The sequence below is a fragment of the Chanodichthys erythropterus genome, chromosome 12, assembly GCF_024489055.1.
Source record: "Chanodichthys erythropterus isolate Z2021 chromosome 12, ASM2448905v1, whole genome shotgun sequence".
Classification (NCBI taxonomy): Eukaryota; Metazoa; Chordata; class Actinopteri; order Cypriniformes; family Xenocyprididae; genus Chanodichthys; species Chanodichthys erythropterus.
In genome coordinates, this window is record NC_090232.1 from 41,150,852 (window position 1) to 41,176,023 (window position 25,172).

At 38.0% G+C, this 25,172-nt stretch overlaps 1 protein-coding gene across 1 annotated transcript; it reads right to left on the reverse strand.

The window, feature by feature from the left end:
• Window positions 1-2,873: 2,873 nt before the first annotated feature.
• col17a1a (collagen, type XVII, alpha 1a) lies at window positions 2,874-24,915 on the reverse strand. Its single transcript, XM_067404121.1, has 51 exons — window positions 24,852-24,915; window positions 24,239-24,295; window positions 23,958-24,116; window positions 23,160-23,639; window positions 22,958-23,005; window positions 19,436-19,477; window positions 19,261-19,308; window positions 18,911-19,045; window positions 18,735-18,833; window positions 18,549-18,599; window positions 18,321-18,392; window positions 18,160-18,213; window positions 17,906-18,070; window positions 17,103-17,171; window positions 16,966-17,004; window positions 16,717-16,848; window positions 16,353-16,619; window positions 16,198-16,248; window positions 16,078-16,104; window positions 15,202-15,228; window positions 14,874-14,936; window positions 14,636-14,740; window positions 14,469-14,531; window positions 14,241-14,330; window positions 14,126-14,161; window positions 13,985-14,020; window positions 13,819-13,881; window positions 12,759-12,794; window positions 12,604-12,675; window positions 12,454-12,480; window positions 12,291-12,326; window positions 11,809-11,844; window positions 11,612-11,695; window positions 11,450-11,485; window positions 11,307-11,372; window positions 11,147-11,224; window positions 10,976-11,047; window positions 10,399-10,467; window positions 10,275-10,301; window positions 10,147-10,179; window positions 9,949-10,065; window positions 9,716-9,763; window positions 9,481-9,606; window positions 8,002-8,115; window positions 7,468-7,587; window positions 7,128-7,268; window positions 6,991-7,059; window positions 5,636-5,857; window positions 5,496-5,555; window positions 3,006-3,122; window positions 2,874-2,920 (listed from the first exon to the last, which is right to left on the reverse strand). Exons 1-51 carry the CDS (start codon window positions 24,913-24,915, stop codon window positions 2,874-2,876), a joined length of 4,395 nt encoding a protein of 1,464 aa, XP_067260222.1.
• Window positions 24,916-25,172: the final 257 nt, after the last annotated feature.

The following is a 25,172-nucleotide window of genomic DNA, read 5'->3' on the forward strand; positions in this document are numbered from 1 at the left end:
ATTATAACGCCTGTTTCACACTGCAAGCGTAAGCGGCGCGTGAGCAGCGCGTATTTTTTTCGGCGCCCATGTTAACCAACGGATGCATTCACACAGGCAGCAGGAGCAGCGCGTAAGCGTAAAGCAGGAGCGTCGCGTGAGCAGCAGTGAAGCGGAGGTTTCGGCGCCGAGTCTATTTTTGCTGCGCTGCTGACGCTCAATTAAAGTGAAAGCACACTTTTGATGGACAAAATAAATATAATTTCACACAAAAAGTGTTCAAAATGCACAGAATAAGCATGTCTAATGTGTTTTAACAAGAATTTGAGTATGACAGAAAAGAAAATTAAGAATCAAAAATAATTATACAAGATTTATCCATTTAAACTTGTTTTTAATGATTCAGTTTGGGTTAAAGTATGGTGTATTATAAAAAACTAAAGTAAGCTAGCCAGAAAATATGATATATAAACATTATTTTAGTTATTACACAGAGGCTGCAGCATACCCAAATCAAACCCGAGTTTGCTGGCTTTTTTCGCCGAGTTTGCCGTCTTGTAAACATGTGCACGCGGCAGATGATGTAAAACACAAAGCTTACCTCATTCGTGTGCAGCAATGTTGCTTATTTATTTATTTTTATTTATTTATGTATTTACGTTTATATGAGTATGTTGTACACCTCCCCATGCTAACAAACTTTCAAGACTATCAAGTTTATAAATGACCAACTTATAAAAACAAATTTATAGCTGTCTTTGTAAAGAAATGCTCACTTTATATGTAGCTTCGAGCCGCTGCTGTGACGCTGTACAAACGCTTGCAGTGTGAATACTCGCGCGTCTCTGCAGCTGCAGTGACGGTGTAGTTACGCTCACGCGCTGCTCACGCGACGCTCACGCTTGCAGTGTGAAACAGGCGTGACACACACAGACATCAAGAATCAGTATATGAATCTCTACAATGGTGACATGCTTCATGCCACAATGCATTCTGGGTGCATCCTTACATTGCGTATGAATCTCAACAATGGTGACATGCTTCATGCTGCAAATTCTTGATGTCTGTGTGTGAGGAAGTTTTGCAAGAGTTTTAAAGTGTTTAGTGTATAACGTGTTTGAAATTCATTCAGATTATCTGATTAAAATTGTGTTGGGTCTTTACATGAATTGCAATAAAACAAAGTTAATAAGCTCTTGTTCATTTTAAAAAAGATCAGTGAATTAAGCCACTACACTATGATTATATTCTTATCATGAAGCAGCCACAGCATCAATTATTATTATTTTTTTTTTGTTATAACAAACTCAGTTACAGCAGCCAAAAAAACCCTTTAACATTATAAAGACAAGTCAAAATACCCAACTAAAGTATACACTGATCCCCATGGTGGTAACATAAAAATGGATTTAATAATAAGAGCTTCTGTATATGGAGTTGTTTAATGCTCTGCTGAGATCTGAACAGATTTGATGTCTTCTTTTATCTAAGGCTGAGGCTGAACTCAGTTCTAGAGTTTTCAATTTTTTCTGTTCTTGTTGTTTCTCTTTCCTTTGTTCATTCTGCTTGTTAACAGCAGCTATCTTCAATAATTCTCAATCATCACTTAATTAATTACTTAATTATCTCATTAACTGATTCGGTGTTACATTTAACAGCCTGTAGTATTCACTCTGAACAATGTTCATTTCATCTGGGCTAAACCATGTGGGGCCTACATGTGCTGGCTGTGAGGCGTCCCGCCAACGGGACAATCGTGACAGTTAAGAGGTTAAGCCATGAACCAAGCCAATCAGCTACGAGGTGAATCATAACATTACAAACTCTGATTTGAAGCAAAACAGTTTTTGAAAATCAGTTTTTGAAAAAGCTACAAGATTCTGTACTCAACAGCTTAGTTTAGGGAAAGAACTACAATCCCATGAAGCATTGCGAACAGCATCATCAAAATAACTATGGAGAAATATAAAGCTACTCATTTATGAATGTAATTATATATATAAAATATTTTAAGTTTATTTGAAAATATGCATACGTACACAAATATTTCAGTATTTTGAGAGCATAGGGAGATCCACTCATTCACAGTGCCTAATGGGAGTGGGCAGTGCTAAAGAGCTATTATGGCGAAAGTTGCTTTTTTTGATTCTGATTGGTGTGATTGTACAGCATCATGGGTAATGTAGGTTTTAACCACTTAAACATGATTATTTTAAAAAATAAGCTGAAATAATGTTGGCTAATGGCTTCAGCAGAAGAAAATACCATTGATTAACAATCTCGTAGCTCACAGTAGGTCTGTCTTTTTATTTATTTTTTTTAGGTTACCGTTCAAAATCAATTTTCCTTTGGATTAAATGAATGTAGTTTTTGATTGGAGCTTAGAAACAAATTTATGAGACCGTTATTGTCAGATTTTCCTGGTGACTTCAAATATGAAATTTAATAGTAAGCTTGGTGAAGAGCTTTGGAGAATTTGACGTTTCAAAGATGGCCGCTGAGTGAAATGACTTGCCTTAAAGGGACTTTGATACGAGATCTTCGTCTTTATTTCTCAGTTTAAAAGTCAAGCCACTTTTGATGCTGTTGAAAGTCTGTAATAATAAAAGCATTTTTAGCACATCAAATAACAAAAAAGGAACATGTTTAAACATCAATATCCCCAGATTACGTTAAATCCCATTTTGCAGTCATGCACTCACATTTTTTGTTTTTCTTTAAAAACTGTAGTAGTACATGTGAATTTGGCCTGTTAATTCAGTGTGAATATATTTATATTTTGGTAACAAATCATTGTCAAAAAAAAAAAAAAAAATTAGAAAAGACTAAAATTAAAATATGTACATGTCATTTTTAAAGCATTAGCTGGTAAAGACAAACACACTGCTGTCTGTCTAAATTCCTGTGCTCCTCCTCCTCCGAGTGACGTATGAAGCCTCCCCTATGGGGAAAAAGGGTTTGTCATGACATTATCATGAAGAAATATATGTTATGATCAATTACATATTTTGTAACCTGGCTCATACCCTTCTCTCCTTTTTCTCCTTTCGTTCCTTTGTTGCCTGGGAGGCCAGGGTTACCAAGAGAACCTCTGGGACCAACTGGACCAGCTGGACCATGAAAACCAGGAAAACCACGTTCACCTGTGTACAACAGTAAAATTACAAGCTGAAACTTAAAACAAATTATATGAGATCTGAACACATGTCAATGCAAACAGATAGTTTAAAGGAATACTCTGGATTAACCCTATAAGCCTGACATACTGTATTAAATAATAGTAAAAAAAATAATAATAAGTTGATCAGCTAATTGATCCTTTTTGGCAATCAAACAAGTAATCTAAAATACATGTGTTTTGTTGAGCATCACATTTGATACTGTACATCAGGCCTTTATGGCTCATATAGTATATAGTGAGAATGAATCTCAAGCTTGTGGAGGAAAAAAACACCCAGGCCCAAACTGAGCAAAAAATGCAATTTACTGATATTTATATGGCCTAAAAGAAAAATGAAATTCTGATAGCTTGTAGTGTAAATCAATGAGATTTTTTATAACAGTAGGCTATAGCAGACTATCTGCACTCTTAGCCCGGATTTTATATTTACTTAAAATTATAATTGCAATATATTTAAAATATTTAAGTTTGGTTGCATTACTTATTCAAATACACCCACAAATTAGTAGAATATACTTATATTTTATGTGTTAATAAATGTAAGTTAAATGCACTTAAATTATGAAGTTTTTCTCCTGACCACGCCTCCTTCACACTGGTTTGCGGCAGGTAATGACGCCATTTTGTCATGGTGTGTGTGAATTCAAGGAGCTGTTGATGAGCAGTTGGAACATTTGTTTTGGCTGTTCTACAGACATTTTTTCCTAACATTTACCTTTTTATAGTTTTTCACCAAAGGAGAAAATCACAATTTTTAAATTACCATCATCAAGGTCAGGGTTTGTTTTAGTTGAGCTCCTGACCCTTGGCTTTTTAATATTAGATTTTGTTTGGGCAGTTTTAACTGCATTAAAACCAACCAGACAAGCAAAGCTAAAAGATGATCAGGTGTTGTTGGTTATGTTTTTACATAAACATTATTTGATCTGAATCACTGAACTCATCTAGAGCCCAATCTTTGGGTTAGATTTACATTTATTGATTACAGCAGCACTGTGATTCTACAGCACAAGATCAGCTTTTACAATACATTTTTTTTTTTTTTTAAAAGTTGTCCGTATCACAAAAAAAAATAAAATATCTTTTAGGCACACACAGACATCAAGAATCAGTGTATGAATCTCAACAACGGTGACAAGCAACATATTCTGATCAACAGATCAACTCTGAACATTAGAAAACAAGCTACTAAAAAGACACAGAAAAACAGCAAAATTTAAATAGTGAGAATAAAGAAAATTACTAAGACAATTCAGCTCATAATTTATTCATGCAACAATGCATGATGGGAGGCATGGATGAATTTTGATTGGTGGCAATTTAACTTGCTTAGTACATTGAACTTAAATATACTAGGTGTAATAACTACAAAGTAATTAATATTACAAAACATTTTAAGTTAAAAGAACTTGAATTATTAAGTTAACATTACTTAATTTTTTAGGGCAACCAGTTTCCTCAAATTTTTTAAGTAAATTCAACTTATCCGGGCTTACAGTGTGGATAAATTTGAGTTGTAACTTTCTATCTCCCATTAATGTCTTAAAATTTAAATGATCAAAGCTCTGTGGTTTTTATTGTGGGGGCCAAAACATAGAATGCAATGCAATACAATGACAATATAATAATGATGTATCATATTTGATACTCACATTTTAGTTTGATTTTTCTAAAAATGATGTATGGATAGTCAAGCAAACCTAAGTTGCTTCAGTCAGTAAGTGTTCTTCATGAAAAACCTGTTCTTATGTTTACTTCATAAAAATCAGTAAAGATTTCACAGCAAAAAGACACATGAACAACAAACCAAAGGTGGATATTGTGGTTTATAATTACACTAAAATACCTTTTAGTTGTCAAAAAAGTATGAACTATCAATCGTTTGACAGAAAGCATTTTATAGATTATGTACAGCAGGTTATTCTGCAAATTTTTGATCATGTAGATGCCATTGTGTATCAATTACGATAATACGATTGATAGTCTGTTGACGGCAGCTCTGTTAATGCTCTCTATTACCACAGAAAATAATTATAATATCTTTTAATTTATTTTATATTTTAATATACTTGAAACCTTCCAGATGAAGACATGCGAAGCTCATGTTTTCGTTAAAAATATGCAACATTTGTATCTGGAGCTGTAGGTCTAAATCATCTTTTTGTGTAACTTTTCAACTTCTGTTTATGCATTATTATTGAGATCATTTTTATGGATTTGTTTCATTGTGAACAGGATTAAGTCACGTCACTTCCTAGTATCTTCACACAGGTACCAACTGAAGGTCACTAAATTTACTTGCTTTGCTGGCCAGCTTCACAAATACAGCTTGTACCTTTCTCTCCTCTGGATCCCAGATCCCCTTTCTGCCCTGGTGGTCCGATCATACGGTGTTCTGTAGAAACAGTCATTAGTAATTAAAATCATGCATATTAAATGCATAAGAACTTTTCTTTTGAACAAGTTCCTTCTTGCCTCTGATATAGTCCATGATCTCAGTCATGTTGTTGGGTTCTAGAACGATTCCTGGAGGTCCAGGTGGTCCTGAGAGCCCTGGCAAACCTTGAGGTCCATCTGCTCCAGGTGCTCCAATTGGTCCAGGTAATCCAGCTGGTCCTCGTCGTCCCATTGGTCCTGGTGGTCCTATTGGACCTGCAATCGGTATCAAACCACTTTGGTCCCGTAACAGGCCATTAGCTGTGGAAAAATTCAAACACATAAGACTCAATAATTCTTAAATCTAGAAAGGTATCTTGTTTACATTTACCTTGATGCATTTAGTAGACGCTTTTATTCAAAGTGACTTACAAAAGACGAACGAAAGCAATTTGTCAAGAGTCAAGAATATTTGTAATATACAATGCAAGATTTATTAAACTACTATAGAGGGTATGCACGTGACGTCACCGTCGACCCTTACGACTGAGCGGCAACGTTTGTTTTCAGCGTGAATGTCGCGAGAAACGCACAAAACACTTCCAAAACGGGAAAGAGCTTTTTGATTGACTGTACAAATAGCTTTGACACAAAACCTGAGGTATATATTTAAAAACTGCAGAAAGCAACAGAAAAATAAGCAAATGGATCGCTGCAATTCACAGAAACAACTCGACTCCAGCAGAGAAACATGGATTTGCAGTTATCGTTTTGTGTCAAATTGTTGGATTTTGAGGTAAAATCATAACGTATATATTGTATTGTTATATATTATGTTGACAACTCATCAATTAATTATTTTCCATGTTATATTCTGCATAATTCGGTGTTTTTAAATAAACAACACTGATAAAAACTATATTATAAAACTATATATGTTTTAGGGCGGAACAATATTACGATATAACATCGATATAAGTGATTACGCGGATTTAGACCTACCGATATTGGAGTTATATAAAATATTCACAGGCAGATTTGCTTTATGTATTTCCCCACCGTCGAAATCAGGCACATATAAATGTCAGGAAACACGACTCCTGGCTGCATGTCAATATCCATGGATTAGGATTATTTGACATGTTATAAGGAACACTTTCAAGTCCAACCTTTAGGGTAATTAGTTAGTTTTAGTCGCGTTTTCGCAGTTTCCTTTATTAAATCCAGTCATGCAGCAGGTTCTTTTGCCACTCAGTCCAGCTGAGGTAGCGCACTTTCAGTCATTGCAAACCCTCTATTAGGAAGCAAACTAGAGAAGAGAAGAGAAGAGAAGAGAAGAGAAGAGAAGAGAAGAGAAGAGAAGAGAAGAGAAGAGAAGAGAAGAGAAGAGAAGAGAAGAGAAGATTTTTGCGTGTGTGTAAGTGCATTTTAGGTCGTCAAGTAGAGAAACTTACATATAATGTACTCTGCAACCTGTTTAGCGATGACTGGGTGATCCAAATTCTCTTCAGGGCTTGGGTGACCTGCAGAAGAAAACAAACTGCCATTAACTGCTAAAAGATGAAATGCAGTTAATAAACACTCTTCTTACTCTTGATGAACTCCTGAGGCTCTGCACGGATTTGCTGTTGGTTTTCATTCACTGCGTAAGACACTATTCCTCCAGCGCTTCCTGGTGGTCCTTGAGGTCCTGGGGGTCCCGGGGGTCCTGGCAGACCTCTGAAAGCAGCATCTAAAAACACAAAGGTTTATGCAAATGGGATCATAACCACTCATTTCAATACTAGCAGCTCCTATGTAAAATTAACCTTGATAATATTTGTATGCAGTTATTGTCAACAACTATTCAGATTAGTAGTTGACAGATATTTTCATTACCCAATTCTTAATTTGATATACACCACATGACAAGTCTGGAAAATCTTTCATACCGTTCATCAGGCTCAGCACTCGACCAGCAACTTCCTGAGTGTTAAAGCCATATCCACCTGGCACACCTGGGGGTCCTGGGGGCCCTGGAGGACCAATCAGGTACTGTCTCACCTCATCTCCTATGAATACATCAAAGAATGTGTGGATCCATCAAAATGTGTCATAAAGCACATTAGTTTTTAGTTAGATGTTTATTGAAAGCAAAGAGCAAACCTTAGACCTGTAATAAAAAAGGTTACACTTTATTTCGATGTCAACTACAAGTCATTAGAGTATTAGTAGACTGTTAGGTTAGGTGTTAAAGTTTTGGTTAAGTAGAATAAGTTAACATGTAGTTGCAAAGTTACTTCTAGTCAGTAGAATGCCTATTGGGCAGCATCAAAATAAAGTGTTAGCAGATATCAAGCAGACGGTCTACTAATACTCTAATGAGAGTTGAATAATGTAGTTGCATTTTGTTACATCAAAATAAAGTGTTACCAACAAAAAAAATAAAGCCTGTAGAAGACAGTCGTTGAATGTTTCACACTCACTTTGAAGATAATCAATGACACGGTTAGCCAGCGTATCCTCAGAGGATGATCCTGGAGGTCCTGGTGGTCCAGGTGGGCCTGGAGGTCCAGCCAGGTATTCTCTGATGGGTTCACCTACAAAAGACACATTAAATATTACTGTCATGGAGCTTATTTGCCCATTTATCTCTATAACTAGTTAAAGGTGTAATGTGTAGTGGCATTAATCAGAACTGGGACTTCTAAAGATGCTTTTCCACCACAATGCTAGAACGTCAGCAGCTGCTATGCAGTAGTTAAAGGGAAAGTTCACCCAAAAATGAAAATTCACTCATCATTCACTCCCCCTCGTTTTATTCCAAACCTGTATCACTTTTTTTCTTCTGCTGAACACAAATTTTGAAGAATGTTGGTAACCAAACAGTTTCGGTTCTCCTTGACTTCCATAGACATTAGTCAGGGTAGCAACATATTTAAAGGGTTAGTTTGTAACTCAACCGATTGGCTGATTGGTTATGTGACAGCTTTTATGTGACACTGTCACAAGTTCACCCAAAAATGAAATTTCTGTCTTTAAGTACTCACTGTCATGTCATTCTTCGTTCATCTTCTGAACACAAATTAAGATATTTTTGATGTTTTTTTTATATTCCCCATAGAAAGCACATAACTACAGTCCAGAAAAGTAGTAAAGACATTATTAAAAAAAAAAATTCAATTCAATTCAAAACTACAATAGTTCAACTGTAGGTTTTGTGCACAAAAACAAAACAAAAATAATGAAAATGAATTTATTCACTGCGTTCACTGCATCAACTGCATACAAGATTGACAGGTTAGAGAAGAAATTGTTGAATAAAGTCATTATTTTCGTTTTGTTTTTGCGTAAAAAAATATATCTTAATTTGGGTTCAGAAGATGAACGAAGAATGACATGAGAGTGAGTACTTAATGACAGATATTTCATTTTTGGCTGAACTAACCCTTTAATTTTTTGACAGAAATGAAAACGAGGCTGTGAGGGACAGAAGTACAGGGCGTTCAATGGATTGTACTGTTGTTTAACAACATAGCGATTGTTCCGCTTATGAAACGCCTTTCCAAAAAATTTTCATAGACAAAAACTTAGTGAGTTATAAAAAATATGTGATCTAGGACCACTACATAGAGCAAGCCATTCTCTCACAGCCTCATTTTCATCTGCGTTAAATACAATATGGTGTCTAACATGACTAAAATCTATTGTATATATAAAAAAAATTCAATGGAAGTAAATGGGACCCAAAACTGTTTGGTCACAAACATTCTTCAAAATATCTTCTGGGTTCCGCAGCAGAAAAAGTCATACAGGTTTGTAATAACATGAACCCTCATGTCCTTCCAAACCCTTCCAAAACTTTTTTTCTAAATTATGATAATTTTGGGGTGTTTTAAGTGTTTTAGTTTTAAGGGAGTTGCAGCAAGGTTGCATAAAAGTTCTTCATGTCCTTTTAAACATACTTCTGAGGTAGTCTGAAATCTGTTGAACAACATCTGGTGAGCCGCCACTCGGGGAACCAGGTGCTCCAGGAGGCCCTGGGGGTCCAGGTGGACCTGGTGGTCCTGGAGCGCTTCTGGATCCTCCACCTTATAAAACAATTACATGAAACTCTCTTTCTTTCATTCATGTACTGGTATCTGGTTTGAAAGGGTACATGTCAAAGCAGATATTGGAGCAATACACCCATTTGCCTACCGTAGGAATAACCTGGAATGCCAGGGGCCCCTGGGACTCCAGCATCACCTATATTTAAATAATAATAAAAAATGTTGATGCACAGATGTATAAAAACTAAACATATTTACTTCCATTGTAATGCTTTTACTGTAACTGGAGGCTTTTTTTCACATAGATATCTCTTTATAACATGGATATGTGTAAAAACTGTTTAAAGAGCCCTAACAGAGATATATTTTGTTCCATTGTACCTTTTGGACCTTCTGGCCCCATGGGACCCATTGGTCCTTGATGTCCCTGTGGTCCCTGTGGACCCTCAGGTCCTTGTTCTCCACGTGGTCCTGGACCACCTGGCTGTCCTGGAATGCCTGGATTCAAGTAAAATAATGTGAACTCTGCACTATGAAGAAACTTGTATATTCTGTATCATTCAAATCTGAATCACTAACCGATTCCAGGTTCTCCAGGTAATCCAGGTTGGCCTTTTGAAGAAAAAGATGAAACAGAAGTATGCATATAATCCAAAAACATCAGAATGTCACATTTATATATGTGTGATGGAATGTGTCAACCTTACCAGGGAATCCTTGAGGACCAATATCACCTGAACAGAAGACAAACATTAAAATACATATAGGGTCCCATGGAAAACCCAAATGTTGTAGATTGTATCTATTGTATATAATGTATATTAGATCTACCCTGTGATCCCTTTGGTCCAATGGGTCCAGTGGGTCCAGGAGGCCCAGGCGGTCCAGCAAAGAAGGTTTCTGATTGAGCACAAAAACCACAATCAGATCATTTCAAAACCTTTATTTAATAGGTCTCATTCACTAATAATTCTGATAAATTGTTTGGATTATTTGTATTTATATGCACAGGAGAATTTTTAGACACAAATCAATCAATCAATGATGACAAAGATGACAGTTACAAGGCCACCCAGAATATGTGATTTTTGCATGCGCTGAATCAGTTGGTCCATAAATAATACATTTTACTTTGGAAGTTGTTGATGAATCTCATTTTGTTCGTAGAAATGTTTCTGCACAGATTTCAATCACAAATCTTATTTATCAAATTAGATTATGGAATTATGTATTATATTGTATTTTGTATGCCAATTGTGTTTCTTATTATGTCTGTGTGAGCTCGCTGCAACCTTACTTTCCCTCAGGGGATAAATAAACTGAACAGAACACATTTACATGTATGCGTGGTTAGTGAATGAGACCCAATGTCTCAAAGAACCAAGTGTAAATGAACTCTAAAGCATACCTGAAGTGGGTACAAAGCTTCCTGGTTCACCCTTTTCACCAGGAGGACCAGGAGGGCCAGGTTGACCAACACCTGTGGAAAAACAAAATTAAACATTAATACAGTAACATAACAGAAATGCTATCTTGGAGATAAAAAGTCAGATTAAACTGAATTAGGGACTATAAGTACCTGGTTGCCCATTGTCACCAGGCGGTCCGGGTGGTCCCGGTGGACCAGGTGGGCCAGGAGGACCAGGTTCAGCAGCAGCTTCCTCTGTTCAATTTAGATTAAGAGCACATGAATGATAAAAAACTCTTACAATGTACATTTTTAAAGTGAGCACACTTACTCCCTGCTCTCTCAGAGACTCCAGGCTTCCCATCATCTCCTTTGTCTCCTTTATCTCCCTTTGAACCTGTAGAGATTCAAATGACAGTGAACTAAAACTCTCTGATTTCAATATTTTTCTTTTATAGAAAAAAGTCATCTTACCAGGTGGACCAGGAAGACCAGCAGGACCAATTGGACCTTAGGTGAAAAAAAACAAAAAAACCCCAAGAAATTTATATTAGCACAAACATGCCGCTGTTTAACTGATAATTTCATTTTAAATACTAAATGCATTTGAGATAATCCGTGATGAATTCATGATACCTGACAGTCCAGGTGGTCCAGCAGGACCTGGAGTTCCAGGAGGTCCAGGAGGTCCAGGTATACCCACAGTGTTAGTATTGGCGCCTGCGAGGAGTGACCAGATGATGATGATGAATGATGTCAACATCAAATGAGCCAGATTAATAGACCAGAAGCTAACTAAGCACCATTAACTAATTTTCATTTGTGTCCCTCACCTGCAGAAATGACTCTTCCGGGCTCACCGGGCTCACCTAAAGAGAGGACAGCATGTATGATGTGGTAAGAGTATTTCTGTATATATATATGAAAAATTAAAAAGTAGAATGATGTATATATAAAATACACAATGTGACTCAAATTATGGTATTAAGGCCCGTTCACACCAAGAATGATTACTATAAAGATAACTATCGTTCTGTTTATTATAAGCATGTGCTGCAGTTTTGTCGTCTGCTGCTTTAAACGCCCGAGCTCTTTAAAGCAGGATGGATTCTGATTGGCTGTCAATGTTGTTATCGTTCATCAGCTGGAGAAAATCGCTCTGAAAGTGATTCCAGCTATAAAATTTCTCTGTGACGTTATAGTTGTGGTTTGGACTCTTTTATATTTAGAATGATTTTAGAGCTATATCTTTATTGTTATAGTTAACGTCCTTGGCCTTCAAAAATTATTCAGAACATCTCACAAGAAATATTACCTTTGGGCCCTGGCTGGCCTGAGGAACCTGGCAAACCTTTAGTTAAATAAGGTAAAAAATAAAATAAATATATATCATTAAGATGCAGATGTGTCTGCAAACTTTTTTTTACAGAAATACTAATAGATTTAATATATTCAGTGAAGAACATGTGAAATCAAACCTGGTGGTCCTTGGAGTCCTGGTGTACCTTTGCAGGAAAACAGAAAACGCCTCCTTGACATGGTTTGCATGATTGACAAGTGTGTTTAAAAAGTATGAAAAGCATAATCTTTTTATTCAGCGATGGTGTGAAATTTCTTTTCATTTATACCTGGTATTCCTGCGTCTCCAGGAGGCCCTGATGGTCCCCGAGCTCCAGGCAACCCAATCGGACCTTGATCCCCTTGAAAACGAAAGAGAAATTGACAAAATACATGCTTGATAAGAGAAACACAGACTAATGCTTTCCCAAGGAAAGTAAATTACCTCGAATTCCTTTAACGCCATCTGGCCCAGGAGCACCTGTGGAAAATGAAATATGATATAAAATATTATATATTAAATTCAATTCACATTTATTTGTATAGTGCTTTTCACGATACATATCATTTCAAAGCAGCTTTACAGAGGATGCCTGTCAACATTACAATTTAAAGAATGCAGTTAGCAAATAATGTAATAATTTAGGCAATTAATTTACAATCACTGTTAGCAGTTTAACTGAACGTAGAAGCAATGAGCTTCTGGAAAAATGAATTACAACACATACATGAATTACATATATGACATTATATTATACAGCACATACAGTCCTTTTAGATCCAGATGTGTGAAAGTTTCTTATACACAATATCAAAAAGTTTGGGGTCAGTAAGTCTCTTTAATACCAAGTCTTTGATCAAAAATACAGTAAATAAAGAAATATAAAATAGTGCAATATTATTAAAATTTTCAATTTTAAATTTTTTTCTATTTTTTTTTTCTATTTTTCTGAATTTTCAGCATCATTACTCCAGTCTTCAGTTTCACATGATCTTTCAGAAATCATTCTGATATGATGATTTGAATTCAAAAACATTATAATCAAACTGATGCGCTGCTTTTTTTCAGGAATCTTCGATTAATAGAAAGTTTTAAAAAAAACAACAACATTTATTTGATATCGAAATCTTTTGTAACATTATAAATGTCTTTACTGTCACGTTTGATCAATATAATGCATCCTTACTGAATAAAAGGGCCACAGTTTAGTTTAGGGTCCATTTCTCACTATTAACTATTACCAAATAAACAGCCAAAATCATAGTAACATGTATGCTGATAAGCAACTAGTTAATAATGAGAATTAAACTAAAGGACTAAACTAAAGTGTTACCAATAAAAGTATTTATTTCTTAAAAAAAAAAAAATAAATACTGACTTCACTGACTTTTTTTTTTTTTTTGCCAATATTGTATATTTCTTATAGAATTCAAAAGAAGCTATATTTGCATAGATTCTGAATGTGAAGTTTTATTTTCCTCAAGTTTCTCTTTCTGTGACCCACCTGCTGATCCTTTAAGACCTTTCTCACCAGGAGGCCCTGCTGGTCCAACCAGACCCGGCTCACCTGTCAAAAAATATTATCATATTTTGAGATGTTTATAACACATACTATATATATATATATATATATATATATATATATATATACACTGTATATGATTACTCACCAGTGGCACCACGTGGCCCTCTCTCTCCTTGATCACCTTATTTAGTAATAAAAAAAACATTTCAACATAATTATCAGCATAAAAACTTAAAATTAAAAACGGCTTTACTATTCGCAACCTGTAACTTTGGCTTCTACCAACCTTTGACCCCAGGTGGCCCAGCAGGTCCTTTATCACCTAAAAATATAAAAGATGATGAAAAAAATGTTCATATGAAATTCTTGAATGGGAAAATGTTAAGAAAAGGTAGATTTACCCTTGGGTCCAGGATCACCAGAATCTCCACGGAAGCCTTGGGGTCCAGGAGCTCCTGTAAGTCCTGGTATGCCTTGTGCACCTGCGTCACCTGCAGTGACAAAACAAGTTTTTTCCCATCTTTGCTGGCAAACGCAGCATGAATAGGAAATGCTTGCTGAACCAGAATCATTTGTACACGCTGTACTGAAATTTCTCTGCTTATTTCTATTTATGTAGATGGTCTTACCTTTTGGTCCCACGGGACCTGGTGGTCCTGCTAGCCCAGGTGCACCAACATCTCCAGATGAGCCTAAGGAGCAAAAGCAAAACAATTAGCAATCATTATCAGCTTGTTGTAAAGAATGTGTATAAATGTTTATAATACAACAGTAGCAGTATTGGCAGTGGTATCACCTTTCTCTCCTTTCTCTCCAATTCCTGGAGATCCTGGTTCTCCTCTAGGACCCGCTGGCCCCTCCCGCCCCCTCGGCCCAGGTAAACCATCAGTTCCTGATTCACCTATGAATAGTACGAAGAGATGTTTTAGGCCTGAATCACCTTTGTCACATGTGAGCATCACAAAATTAGTCTTCAGTTATAATGGCAACGATTGACTAGTAGAAGTTACTGGTTTAGTGTCTCTGCATCATACCTGAACTTCCTTTGGGTCCTCGAGGACCTTCCTGTCCAGGGTGACCAATGAGACCAGGAGGACCTGAAAAGAAGCCATTCATTAAGTAAGTTGTCAAATCAATATTTCATGATTCATTTATTTAATATGTGTAAAAAGTGAGATACTGATCCACGATCAGTGAGTCAGTTTCTTAGCTTTTGTGTTTTTTTTAGCAATGTTGTTTCCTAAAGTGTGTCTAATGTAATAGTTGTACACTTTAACAGAGACATTTTTTTCTCTATTTTACTAAATGTGAAAGTGCAACGGATTGTGATGTTTGTGACATATATTTAAAAATAATAATTACCTGGAATTCCAGGAAATCCTGCATCACCTGTAAAATGATTTGATATTGTTGTGATATTTTCAAAATATCAAGTGATATTACTGTGATATATTTGTGACATTATTGTGATACATTTGTGATATTATGTGACACTGTTGTGATAATATGTGACATTATTGTGATATTGTTGTAATAATATTGTTATATTTGTGATAATATGTGACACTGTTGTGATAATATGTGACATTATTGTGATATTGTTGTAATAATATTGTTATATTTGTGATAATATGTGACACTGTTGTGATAATGTGACATTATTGTGATATTGTTGTAATAATATTGTTATATTTGTGATAATATGTGACACTGTTGTGATAATATGTGACATTATTGTGATATTGTTGTAATAATATTGTTATATTTGTGATAATATGTGACACTTTTGTGATAACATTGTTATATTTGTGATACTGTTAAAATGTGACATTATTGTGATATGTGATGTGATATAACTGATATATTTGTGATATGTGATACTGTTGTGATAATGTGTGACATTGTGATATATTTTTGATATACTTATGAGACATTTGTGATATTGTTGTGATAATATTGTTATATTTGTGATATGTGATAGCGTTGTGTTAATGTGTGACATTATTGTGATGTGATATAATTGTGATGCATCTGTGATATGTGATCCTGTTATAATGTGACATTATTGTGATATTTGTGATATACTGTAAGTGATATTGTGTTACATTATTGTGATATACAGTATATGTGATATAACTTTGATACATTTATGATATTATTAATTAATTTATTGTTGTTATGCATATCCATTTGAGAAATTGTACTTTTTGTATTTTTTTTATTGTATTTTTTGAATACCTTTAACTCCAGGAGGTCCTTGGTCTCCTAGATTTAAATGCACATTAAATGTATGTATTAGTAAATCTGCATTCACACTTTTCACTGTGTATTATCTATGTATTAATCTGTAAATATTACCTTTAGGCCCAGGTTCTCCTCTCTCTCCCCTAAGTGAAGTTGCCAGTGAAGCTATAATGAAATCATTATAAGATGAATAGCAAACCAATGAATAAATTTTAACTGATTGAAAGTATGATTCTTGCATATGTTCAGCATGAATATATGGTAAACACCTCTAACGGTGTCCGACTGCAGTTCAGATCTGAGGATCTGTTGGATGGTCCTCTGCAGGACCACAGGGTCTTGTGCAGTAGGTGCTGAACCCAGGTTTATAGTGTTATCGGCACGGACACCAGAGATGCGCTCGGCGTATGAAGATTCCAGTGGATCCACAATGTTGACCACCGAGGAGGAGGACAAACGACTGTTTCGAGCAGAGGCTGCGCTTCCTCCACCATCAATAGCGTCCACTCGAGCCTTCAGCTTCCTGACCTCCTCACCTACACAGAGAGAAACATTCATGGTGAAGGAAACTGTAGAAGTACAAGCTACATCAGTTGGTCTAGACTAGCTTTGACATCTCGAGACATGATGTACCCAGTGCGATGAGACCACAGAGGAGTCCCAGCAGAAGGAGAAGACCAATAATCGATGCTGAAAGCCACTTCCACCATGAGCAGCAGGAACAGAATCCCAGTCCTGTGCCGTCAGACTCATCTTTACGGATCTCTGTTGTGACATTAGAATATGAGTCTGTGAGCAAAACCAGATCTATAATGTCTGCTTCATCATGTTTGTGACAGCATAGATGTTCTGTAATAATTTGAATTTCTATAAGACATATACCTGCATAGGTTGCCTTGTCTTTCGTTGAGGCTTTGGAAGCTGGAAGCACATAAATGTTGGTTTTATTGGACGTAATTTAAGCGAGAATTCAGTAATTAATGAAATAATAACCAGTAAGTGAATTTTTCTGAATGTACCAGTGGTGGTTTCCATGCTGCTCGAGATCATCTTTTTCTCCCTCTTGAGTGAATCTTCTGAAAATGTATCTGTAACATAAAAAAACATTTCCACAAATAAATTTCTACAAAAAAAAAAAAAGTTAATTAAAAAATTTAAATGTAAAATTTTTCAGTCATAACAAATTTATTTTATGTTTATTTTAAAAAATATACACTACAGTTGAAAGGTTTGTGGTCTGTAAGAAGTAAAAGTTTCTGAAAGAATTTTCTTATTCTCACCAAGGCTGCGTTTATTTGATCAAAAACACAGTAATATTATTACAAATTAAAATAACAGTTTTCAATTTGAATATATTTTAAAACGTAATTTATTCCTGTGATCAAAGCTGAATTTTCAGCATCATTACTCCAGTCTTCAGTGTCACATGATCCTTCAGAAATCATTCTAATATGATGATTTGATGCTCAAGAAACATTTCTTATAATCATCAATGTTGAAAACTTAATATTTTTGTGGAAACCATGATACTATTTTCAAGGTTCTTTGATGAATAGAAAGTTCAGCATTTATTTGAAATAAAAAAATCTCTTGTAACATTATAAATGTCTTTTTGATCAATTTAATGTGTCCTTGCTGAATAAAAGTATTACTTTCTTTCAAAAACTTTTCCAAAAACAATTGAACAGTAGTGCATATTTAACCATTTTACCCAATGCAACTGAAACAATTACATTTTTTTACTAATTAAATGACTGATTTATTATAATTAATAACTATAAACTTAAAGTCTGCATTAGAATATCTAGTCTGAGCAGTCTACCTGCTCCAGCACTGGTGGTGGATGTGACGAACTGTTTGCCAGTATTTTTGGACATGATCAATCTCTCAGTCTCTTTCTTAGCCGCTACATTTTCTTTTCCAATCGCAATAAACTTGCCATCTTTCACAAACACATCATCAGAGGTGATAGGGCTGCTGGGAACAGCTGTAAATGTGATATAAAAAGGAAGACTTTTCATTTGGTAATATTGTATTGATTAAATCTTCAACATTCTGAAGTAAAATCATTATTACCAGAAATACTGGAGGCCATTCCAGTGCTGCCAACATTCTTCTGTGCTGCATACACTGCAACTACAACCAGCCATAATAAATCTCTTACTGTAGATATGATGCATGCATTACATTTACATCAGTATATAACAGTTAGCATACAGAGACAAGGTTCAGTTTACCATGGCCAACACTCATTCCATTAGCCATGAGAGCACCGCCAGATGTTGACAGGTTATTCTGCATCCCATACACTGAAAAGAACAGAAACACAGAGGGAAGCCATCAGCATCAGGTACTTTTCAGTTTCATGAGTCTTTTGGGCATTTAACCAGAGCTCAGATTTAGTGTTTGTCAATGAAAGTGTGGTGCAGTTTGTTTTTAGTGTATGAACTGGTGAATGTAATGACCTGCACTACCAAGGCCAGATGAGCTGAGGCTCAGATTATTCTGCATGCCACCTGAAACACACAAAATATGATCAGTGACAATCTCTCTCTTTCTTCCTCCTACTATTTTTCATTTATCTTTTACTTTAATTGATCCTTTAAACACACAGAAATGCACACAGACACTGTTGTTTCTCTCTGTTTAACCTGTGGGTGATGAAGGTTGTTGCAGTGTGGTGTAACTGAGATTGTTTGGGTTGGTGTAATATCCGCTAAATCCAGCATCCAGGACTGAGCCGTCATAACCTGAAATACATATTAGTGTTGACTGTGCTGTGTGTATCAAAGTCACGGGCATACCTGTGCGCGTGAGTGTGTGTTACCTGACTGGCTCTCGTGGCGCGTGTCCACGCTGGCTTTTTTCGGGATAGGCAGAGTGTTGGTGGGAGAACGAGGTGGACTGATGCTCCCGGAGCGACTTCCCTTTAATAATCTCTTTACATCATCCAGCTCTGTCCCTAAATACATGAAAATATCATTCATTTTTTGAAACTAAAGGCAACACAAACTATTGACTGTTAAATGATATCTTCATAAACAATTAATATATTATTTAAAAGATGAAATTAAAAAATACATAGGTGGTGCAAATGAAAATATAAAAATATAAATTATTTGCATAGTGAAGCAGATTGTAAAAGAACATTATTGATTGAACATAAGCAACACTGACATCTAGTGGAGGGTGAAGCACTCTGCAATCTGGCTCTGATCTCACTCTCTGAAAAAGACAACGATAACATTAAGATTTAAAAACGATTTAGGAAAAATGACAATAATTATTTATTTATTGAAGTTCAATTTTAAGACTGTTGGGAAGTTTGCGACACTACTTATTTCATAAATACCTCGCGTCTGAGTGCGCCCTCTGGTGGCTACGCTTGTCGAACCTGCAAATGAAAAAAAAAAACACTGAATCAGAATACTGAGAAACGCAAGTTCCCTTGCTATACTTCACAACTGCTGCGTCGTTCGTCTTATTAATATTAATAAGACAAGACGCATATGGGGAAAACTCCTTTTTTCTCTGATTTTTTTCTCTGAAGCCTTTATTCAATCAGGCAGTGTTAACTGCACGGCCATTGGTTCGTGGAGTTAAAGTAAATGAACCAATGACAACGCGGAGTCGCATGAGCCAATGGTGAGCGAGCCTGCTCGATCCCGCCAAAAGGGGCGGGGTATTGGGTTATATAAGCGCCCGTTTCACCATGGCAAACTGATTCATACTCCTTCAGTGAATTCAGTTAATCAATAAGACTTGAAGCTGCCTTCACTTGCAAGCAGCTGGAATTCACAGCTGATCAGCTCGCCTCTCCTCTGCTTGCCGCTCTCTATTCTGCTTACCACTGTCAAGCAGCCGCCACCCACAAGCAGCCTGCAGCTCTCTTGTCACTCTATCAGCTCGCCACTCAGATCGCCGCTCTCATGCAGCACTGATTGCCCACCGCTTCATAGCAGCCAGATCAGTTTGCCACTCTCAAGCAGCTCTGTTCCCACGGCACTTCCAAGCAGCCTGGTCAGTGCTTCGCCCCTGAGCCGCCTGCAGCGTCGAGCGAGTGCACTTCAGTGTATCCTTCTGCAACGCAGTTGCTTTCTAAAAGAGCTATTTCTAAAGAGCAAATTTCTGCAACATTGTTGGAAACGTCACGCCACGGCTGTGGCACGTGCAGAGCCCCTCTGCACGCTGATGATGACAGCATGTCCTTGGCGGCTTCGGATGCCGAGGAGTGGTCGGGCTCGCCTCATGACCCCGCACCCTTGTCGTCTTTGGAGCCAATTTACAGCAGGCATTCATCATTTCGGAGCTCACCCTTGTGCTGTCAAAGGCAGCTGAACAGCTCGGTTTGGAGTGGTCTGTGCCTGAAGAACCCACATGCAGCCGCTTAGATGAGTGGTTCCTGCCTGGACGCTGCCAAGCGCTTCCTCAGTGTTCAGCACCCTTCTTTCCAGAGGTCCATGACGAGCTTACTAAGTCATATCGCCGCCTACTCTGCCCGCCTGCATCCTTCTGCCTCTCACACTCTCACCTCTGTTGATGACGCCTGGCAGAAAGGATATGAGAGGCTGCGTCCTTTGGATGAAGCTGTGGCCACACACTTGTGCCCACCTGCTGCTATTGGATGGAAGTCAAAGGCCGCCCACCCATCCAAGCCCTGCCGCACCACGTCAGCCCTCGCTGGACAGGCGTACACCTCAGCCGGTCAGGCAGCTTCAGCTTTGCATTCGATGGTGGTACTCCAGGTTTACCAAGCAAAGTTCCTCCGAGACCTGGACGAGGCTGGACACGACTCAGCCACCTTCAAGGAGCTGCATAGCACCACGGACTTGGCTCTGCGCGCCACGAAGACTGTAGCTCAGGCAATTGGGCGTTCGATGGCCTGCCTGGTGGTGCTGGATCGCCACCTATGGCTCAACCTGACCGAGATCAAAGATGCCAGCAAGGCCGTCTTCCTTGACTCACCCGTCTCCCCCACTGGTCTCTTTGGCCCTGCCGTCGATGGGTTTGCCGAGTGCTTCACAGCAGTACAAAAGTCATCCCAGGCCATGCGACACTTTCTGCCGAATCGCTCCAGCTCCTCTGCTTTAAGTGGCCCTAAGTCGGCGCCAGCTCAGCAGCCACCCAAAAGACAAGCTGCCAGCCACTAAGACTGTGCCACGGCCTGAGCATAGACGGCACTTGCGCTCTGCTAAGCGCCACCCCCCTCCGATGCGTGACTTAGTGCCAGAACCAATTCAGCCCCTCGCAGGCCATCCCCGGAGTGTCAGCTTGGGTTATGAACATAGTAAAATGAGGTTATGTACTCCAATTCACTTGACAGGCCCTGTTATTCAATGGCGTGGTTCAAACCTAGGAAACCTAGGAAACCTAGGAAACCAAGGACGCACAAGTCCTGCGTTCCGAAATGAACACCATGCTGGCAAAAGGAGCCATAGAGGTAGTTCACCCAGCACTGAGGGAGTCAGAGTTTTACAGCAGGTACTTCCTCGTTCCCAAAAAGGATAGCGGTCTCAGACCCATCCTCAATCTCAGACATCTGAACAGGGCCCTGATAAAGCACTCGTTCAGAATGATCACTTTGAAGCAGATCTTCCCGCAAGTACGCCCGGGAGACTGGTTCTTTACCCTGGATCTGAAGGACACTTATTTTCACATCCAGGTAACCCCCCCCATCACAGGCGATTCATGAGATTCGCCTTCGAAGGGGTGGCATATCAATACACGGTTCTTCCGTTCGGGCTATCTCTGGCTCCTCACACTTTTACAACGTGCATGGATGCGGCTCTCTCCCCTCTGAGGCAGATGGGTGTGCGCATTCTGAACTACCTCGATGACTGGCTCGCTCTGGCTCAGTTGGAGGCGGAGTTAATATCTCACAGATCCATCATCCTCAACCACTTGAAGTGCTTGGGGCTCAGGGTCAAGAGCCTGTTATCTCCCAGCCAACGTATTTCGTTCCTGGGAGTAACTTTAGACTTGACCCACATGAAGGCCGTGGTCACTCCAGAGCGATATTTGCTCATTCAGCAGCTCGCGAAAACATTTACACCCGGGGCATCTCTACCACTCAGAGCGTTTCAGAAGATGCTAGGTCTAATAAGTTCAGCATCTCCCACTCTGCAGCTGGGCTTGCTTCATATGCGCCCTCTGCAGTTCTGGCTGAAACCACGGGTCCCGCCCCAAGCCTGGCAACATGGTCGTTGCTTACTCAAGGTGAACCATGTCGTTGCTTACTCAAGGTGAACCAGGCGTGTGTTGCAACTCTGGCCCCTTGGATGAATCCTTGCTGGTTCAAGCAGGGTGTGGCAATCGGGGCGATAGACAAGAAGAAGGTCGTCTTCACGGATGCCTCCAAGATGGGTTGGGGAGCATCTTGCATCTTTTCCCCTGATCGTGCTGATTCCCCAAGTAATCAGACGAATCAGGGACGTAGCTCACAAAGTCCTCCTGGTGGCTCATTTGTGGAGGATCCCAACCATGGTTCTCTGAGCTATCTCGGCTATCGCCCATGGAGCCATGGCCAATACCTCTGAGACGGGACCTCCTCTCTCAAGCGAGAGGGACAATATGGCACCCCAGACCCGAGCTGCGGGACCTTCCCAATTGAAAAAAAAGTACATTTCTATAATGTACTTAAAGTGCTCTATTTTCGTGCACTAATTTTGTATTTAATATACTAAAAAATCTTCTTTAGTACTTCTTAAGATAATCTTAAGAACATCTAAGTGTACTCAACTGCGTTATTTTGAGACACCATGAAATATGAACTAAAATGTGACTCTTAATATACTATCTGTGTATTTAAAAAATATATTTAGTTGCCACTTATAGTACACTTGAACCCAACCAAACAAAATATAAATGAACATACCGTACTCTTTTTTTATGTAATCAGGGGAGGAATTGCCACTGGAGCTCCCTGAGTAAATATAAATAACATACAGTACATACTGTTTAATGACTTTAATGATATTATAGACACTAATATCAACAATTAAACATATTCTGTGTGATTCCTCTCATCTGAAATCAATATATCCCACAAAGGTTAGAGGTCATGATCTCTCACTTACCCTCATATCCTCCAGTGTAAGGGTTCAGACTGGTCTTTCTCTCAGGAGGGACTGTGCTGTAACTCAAACCTTTCCTTGTTCCACTAGGGGATGAGGAGCTGAACTTGGTGACAGTCATGGAGCTGGAAGCTCCTCCGGCAGACATGACTGCAGAGGAGCCAGAACCACCTCCTCCACTTCTGGAGATGTTCATACTACCTCCAGAAACACTAACAGAACTGCCTGAAGAACCAGACACAAACTCAGATGATGAGCCGGACCCAAATCCTGAAGAAATGTCTTCACCTGTTGCTGAGGAACTGCCAACTGTTGTGATGGAGGTAGAGACACCGCTAGAGCTTTTAACCACAGAACTAGAGCTTTTAACCGTAGAGCTACTAATCGGGCCTGTTACACTGATTTCACGAGATATTCCGTCAAATCCACCGATCACAGATCCTGCTCCTGAACTGCTACTGGCTGAACTTCCAGATGAGGAGGCTGGAGGAAAAAAACAAAAACAAAACTTAAATAAGTAGGCAATAAATACTACAGATATATGAGGAGAAACCAAATAACATTCAGCAGGGAAGGAGATTATTGTGGCTAATAACCAGAACCTTTATGTCAATTCCAAAATATACTATAGAAGAAGCCTTGTGAATAAATTAATAATAATAATGATAATTAAAAAAAAATATTGTTTAAAAGTTTCTTTCATGAATTTTGAGTAAATATTGTTTAAAATAAGTGTAATTTAATCAATTTCCTGTACATTTCATGCATGGATGGTTGAAGCTGGATGATTTCTGGACTCACAGGATATGACATAACTTCTGGAAGTGCCCCCTTCAGCACTTGTCTGGGAGATGATCTTCTTCTCCAGCAGAACAGCTCCTCCTGAAGCTCCTCCAGAGCCGGAGCTGTTCACTGTGGAGGTCAGTACCTGTTGACTGCTCACAGAGCTGCTGTTTCCCTCTATTGGGGAGACACCAAATAACATTCAGCAGGCCAGGAGATTGAACTGTTCTACAATTGAGAGAATGCTGCAGTCAATGGTTTTTAATGTAATGTAATATCAAATTGGAGTTTAAACATACTTGGGGGTAGAGATGTCAGTCTTGTGGTCGTTACAGTTTCTGTATGCTTCTGGATTTCTGTAATTTTTGAGATCATTCAAGTTCAGAGACAATTGAATTTAAATTATAGCCTGTATCATATATTCAGTTTTACTATGGTTGTGCCAAATTAATTTGTTATATGTAATTTTCATGCATTAATCATAAAAAAGGCTCCCGAAAGTCTCTCTGTGTTCTATGACATGAAAACTAGTCTCACATAGCCTGTATAGTCTACAGTCTCAAACATGTTGAAAAGCACGCAGAACATATTTTCAACATTTCCATCTAAACGTCGTTCTAAGCAGTGTGGATGACGCCAGTATGTTCATTAACAGTATATCGCATCTAAGGTATTTCCAACTTTTTTTTACTTCTAAGTGAAGAATGAAAAAGAACTTAGCCGTGAGTATATTGGGGCGTTGAATCACTTTCAGTCTTATGTATGTTACGTGCACACGAGTGCGAGCACGACCAATAAGTTGCTGGCTGCAGTTTACTTAAAGGCCACCGGTGTCGCTAATAACATGTTTTCCTGAATTCTACATATAGCTCTTTTAATTCTATGAGTGATAAAAGTGTTTTCCACACTCACCTTTTCCAGATCCCCCAGATCCCCCCTCTACTTTGACAATCTTGGTTGTGGTTAGCTTGTCCATTCCATGTTAACTACTGAAAAGCAAAGTTACTCTCATCAAAAAAAAAAAAAAGACATTTTTTTTGGTATTATTTATTTACATTTTAAGCATGTCGGTGCTATAGATTAACATCATTAACACAAAATGCTTATCAAAGAATACAAGCAAAGGAGAGAACGAACAATAAGGGACTGTTATTCCAAATGCATCATGATTTCACATATCTTTAGTGTTTGAGAAATTGATTTACAGTACATTAAAGTATAATTTTAGTAAAT

Excerpts from the sequence above, each read along its gene's own strand:
- col17a1a (XM_067404121.1), bottom strand. The coding sequence starts at position 24,915 with ATGGACAAGCTAACCACAACCAAGATTGTCAAAGTAGAGGGGGGATCT. Across the intron at positions 19,478-22,957 it reads TTACATAAAAAAAGAGTACG|GTTCGACAAGCGTAGCCACC; the intron begins GTATGTTCATTT and ends TTTCATTTGCAG. Across the intron at positions 18,214-18,320 it reads TGGAATGAGTGTTGGCCATG|TGTATGCAGCACAGAAGAAT; the intron begins GTAAACTGAACC and ends TTGTAGTTGCAG.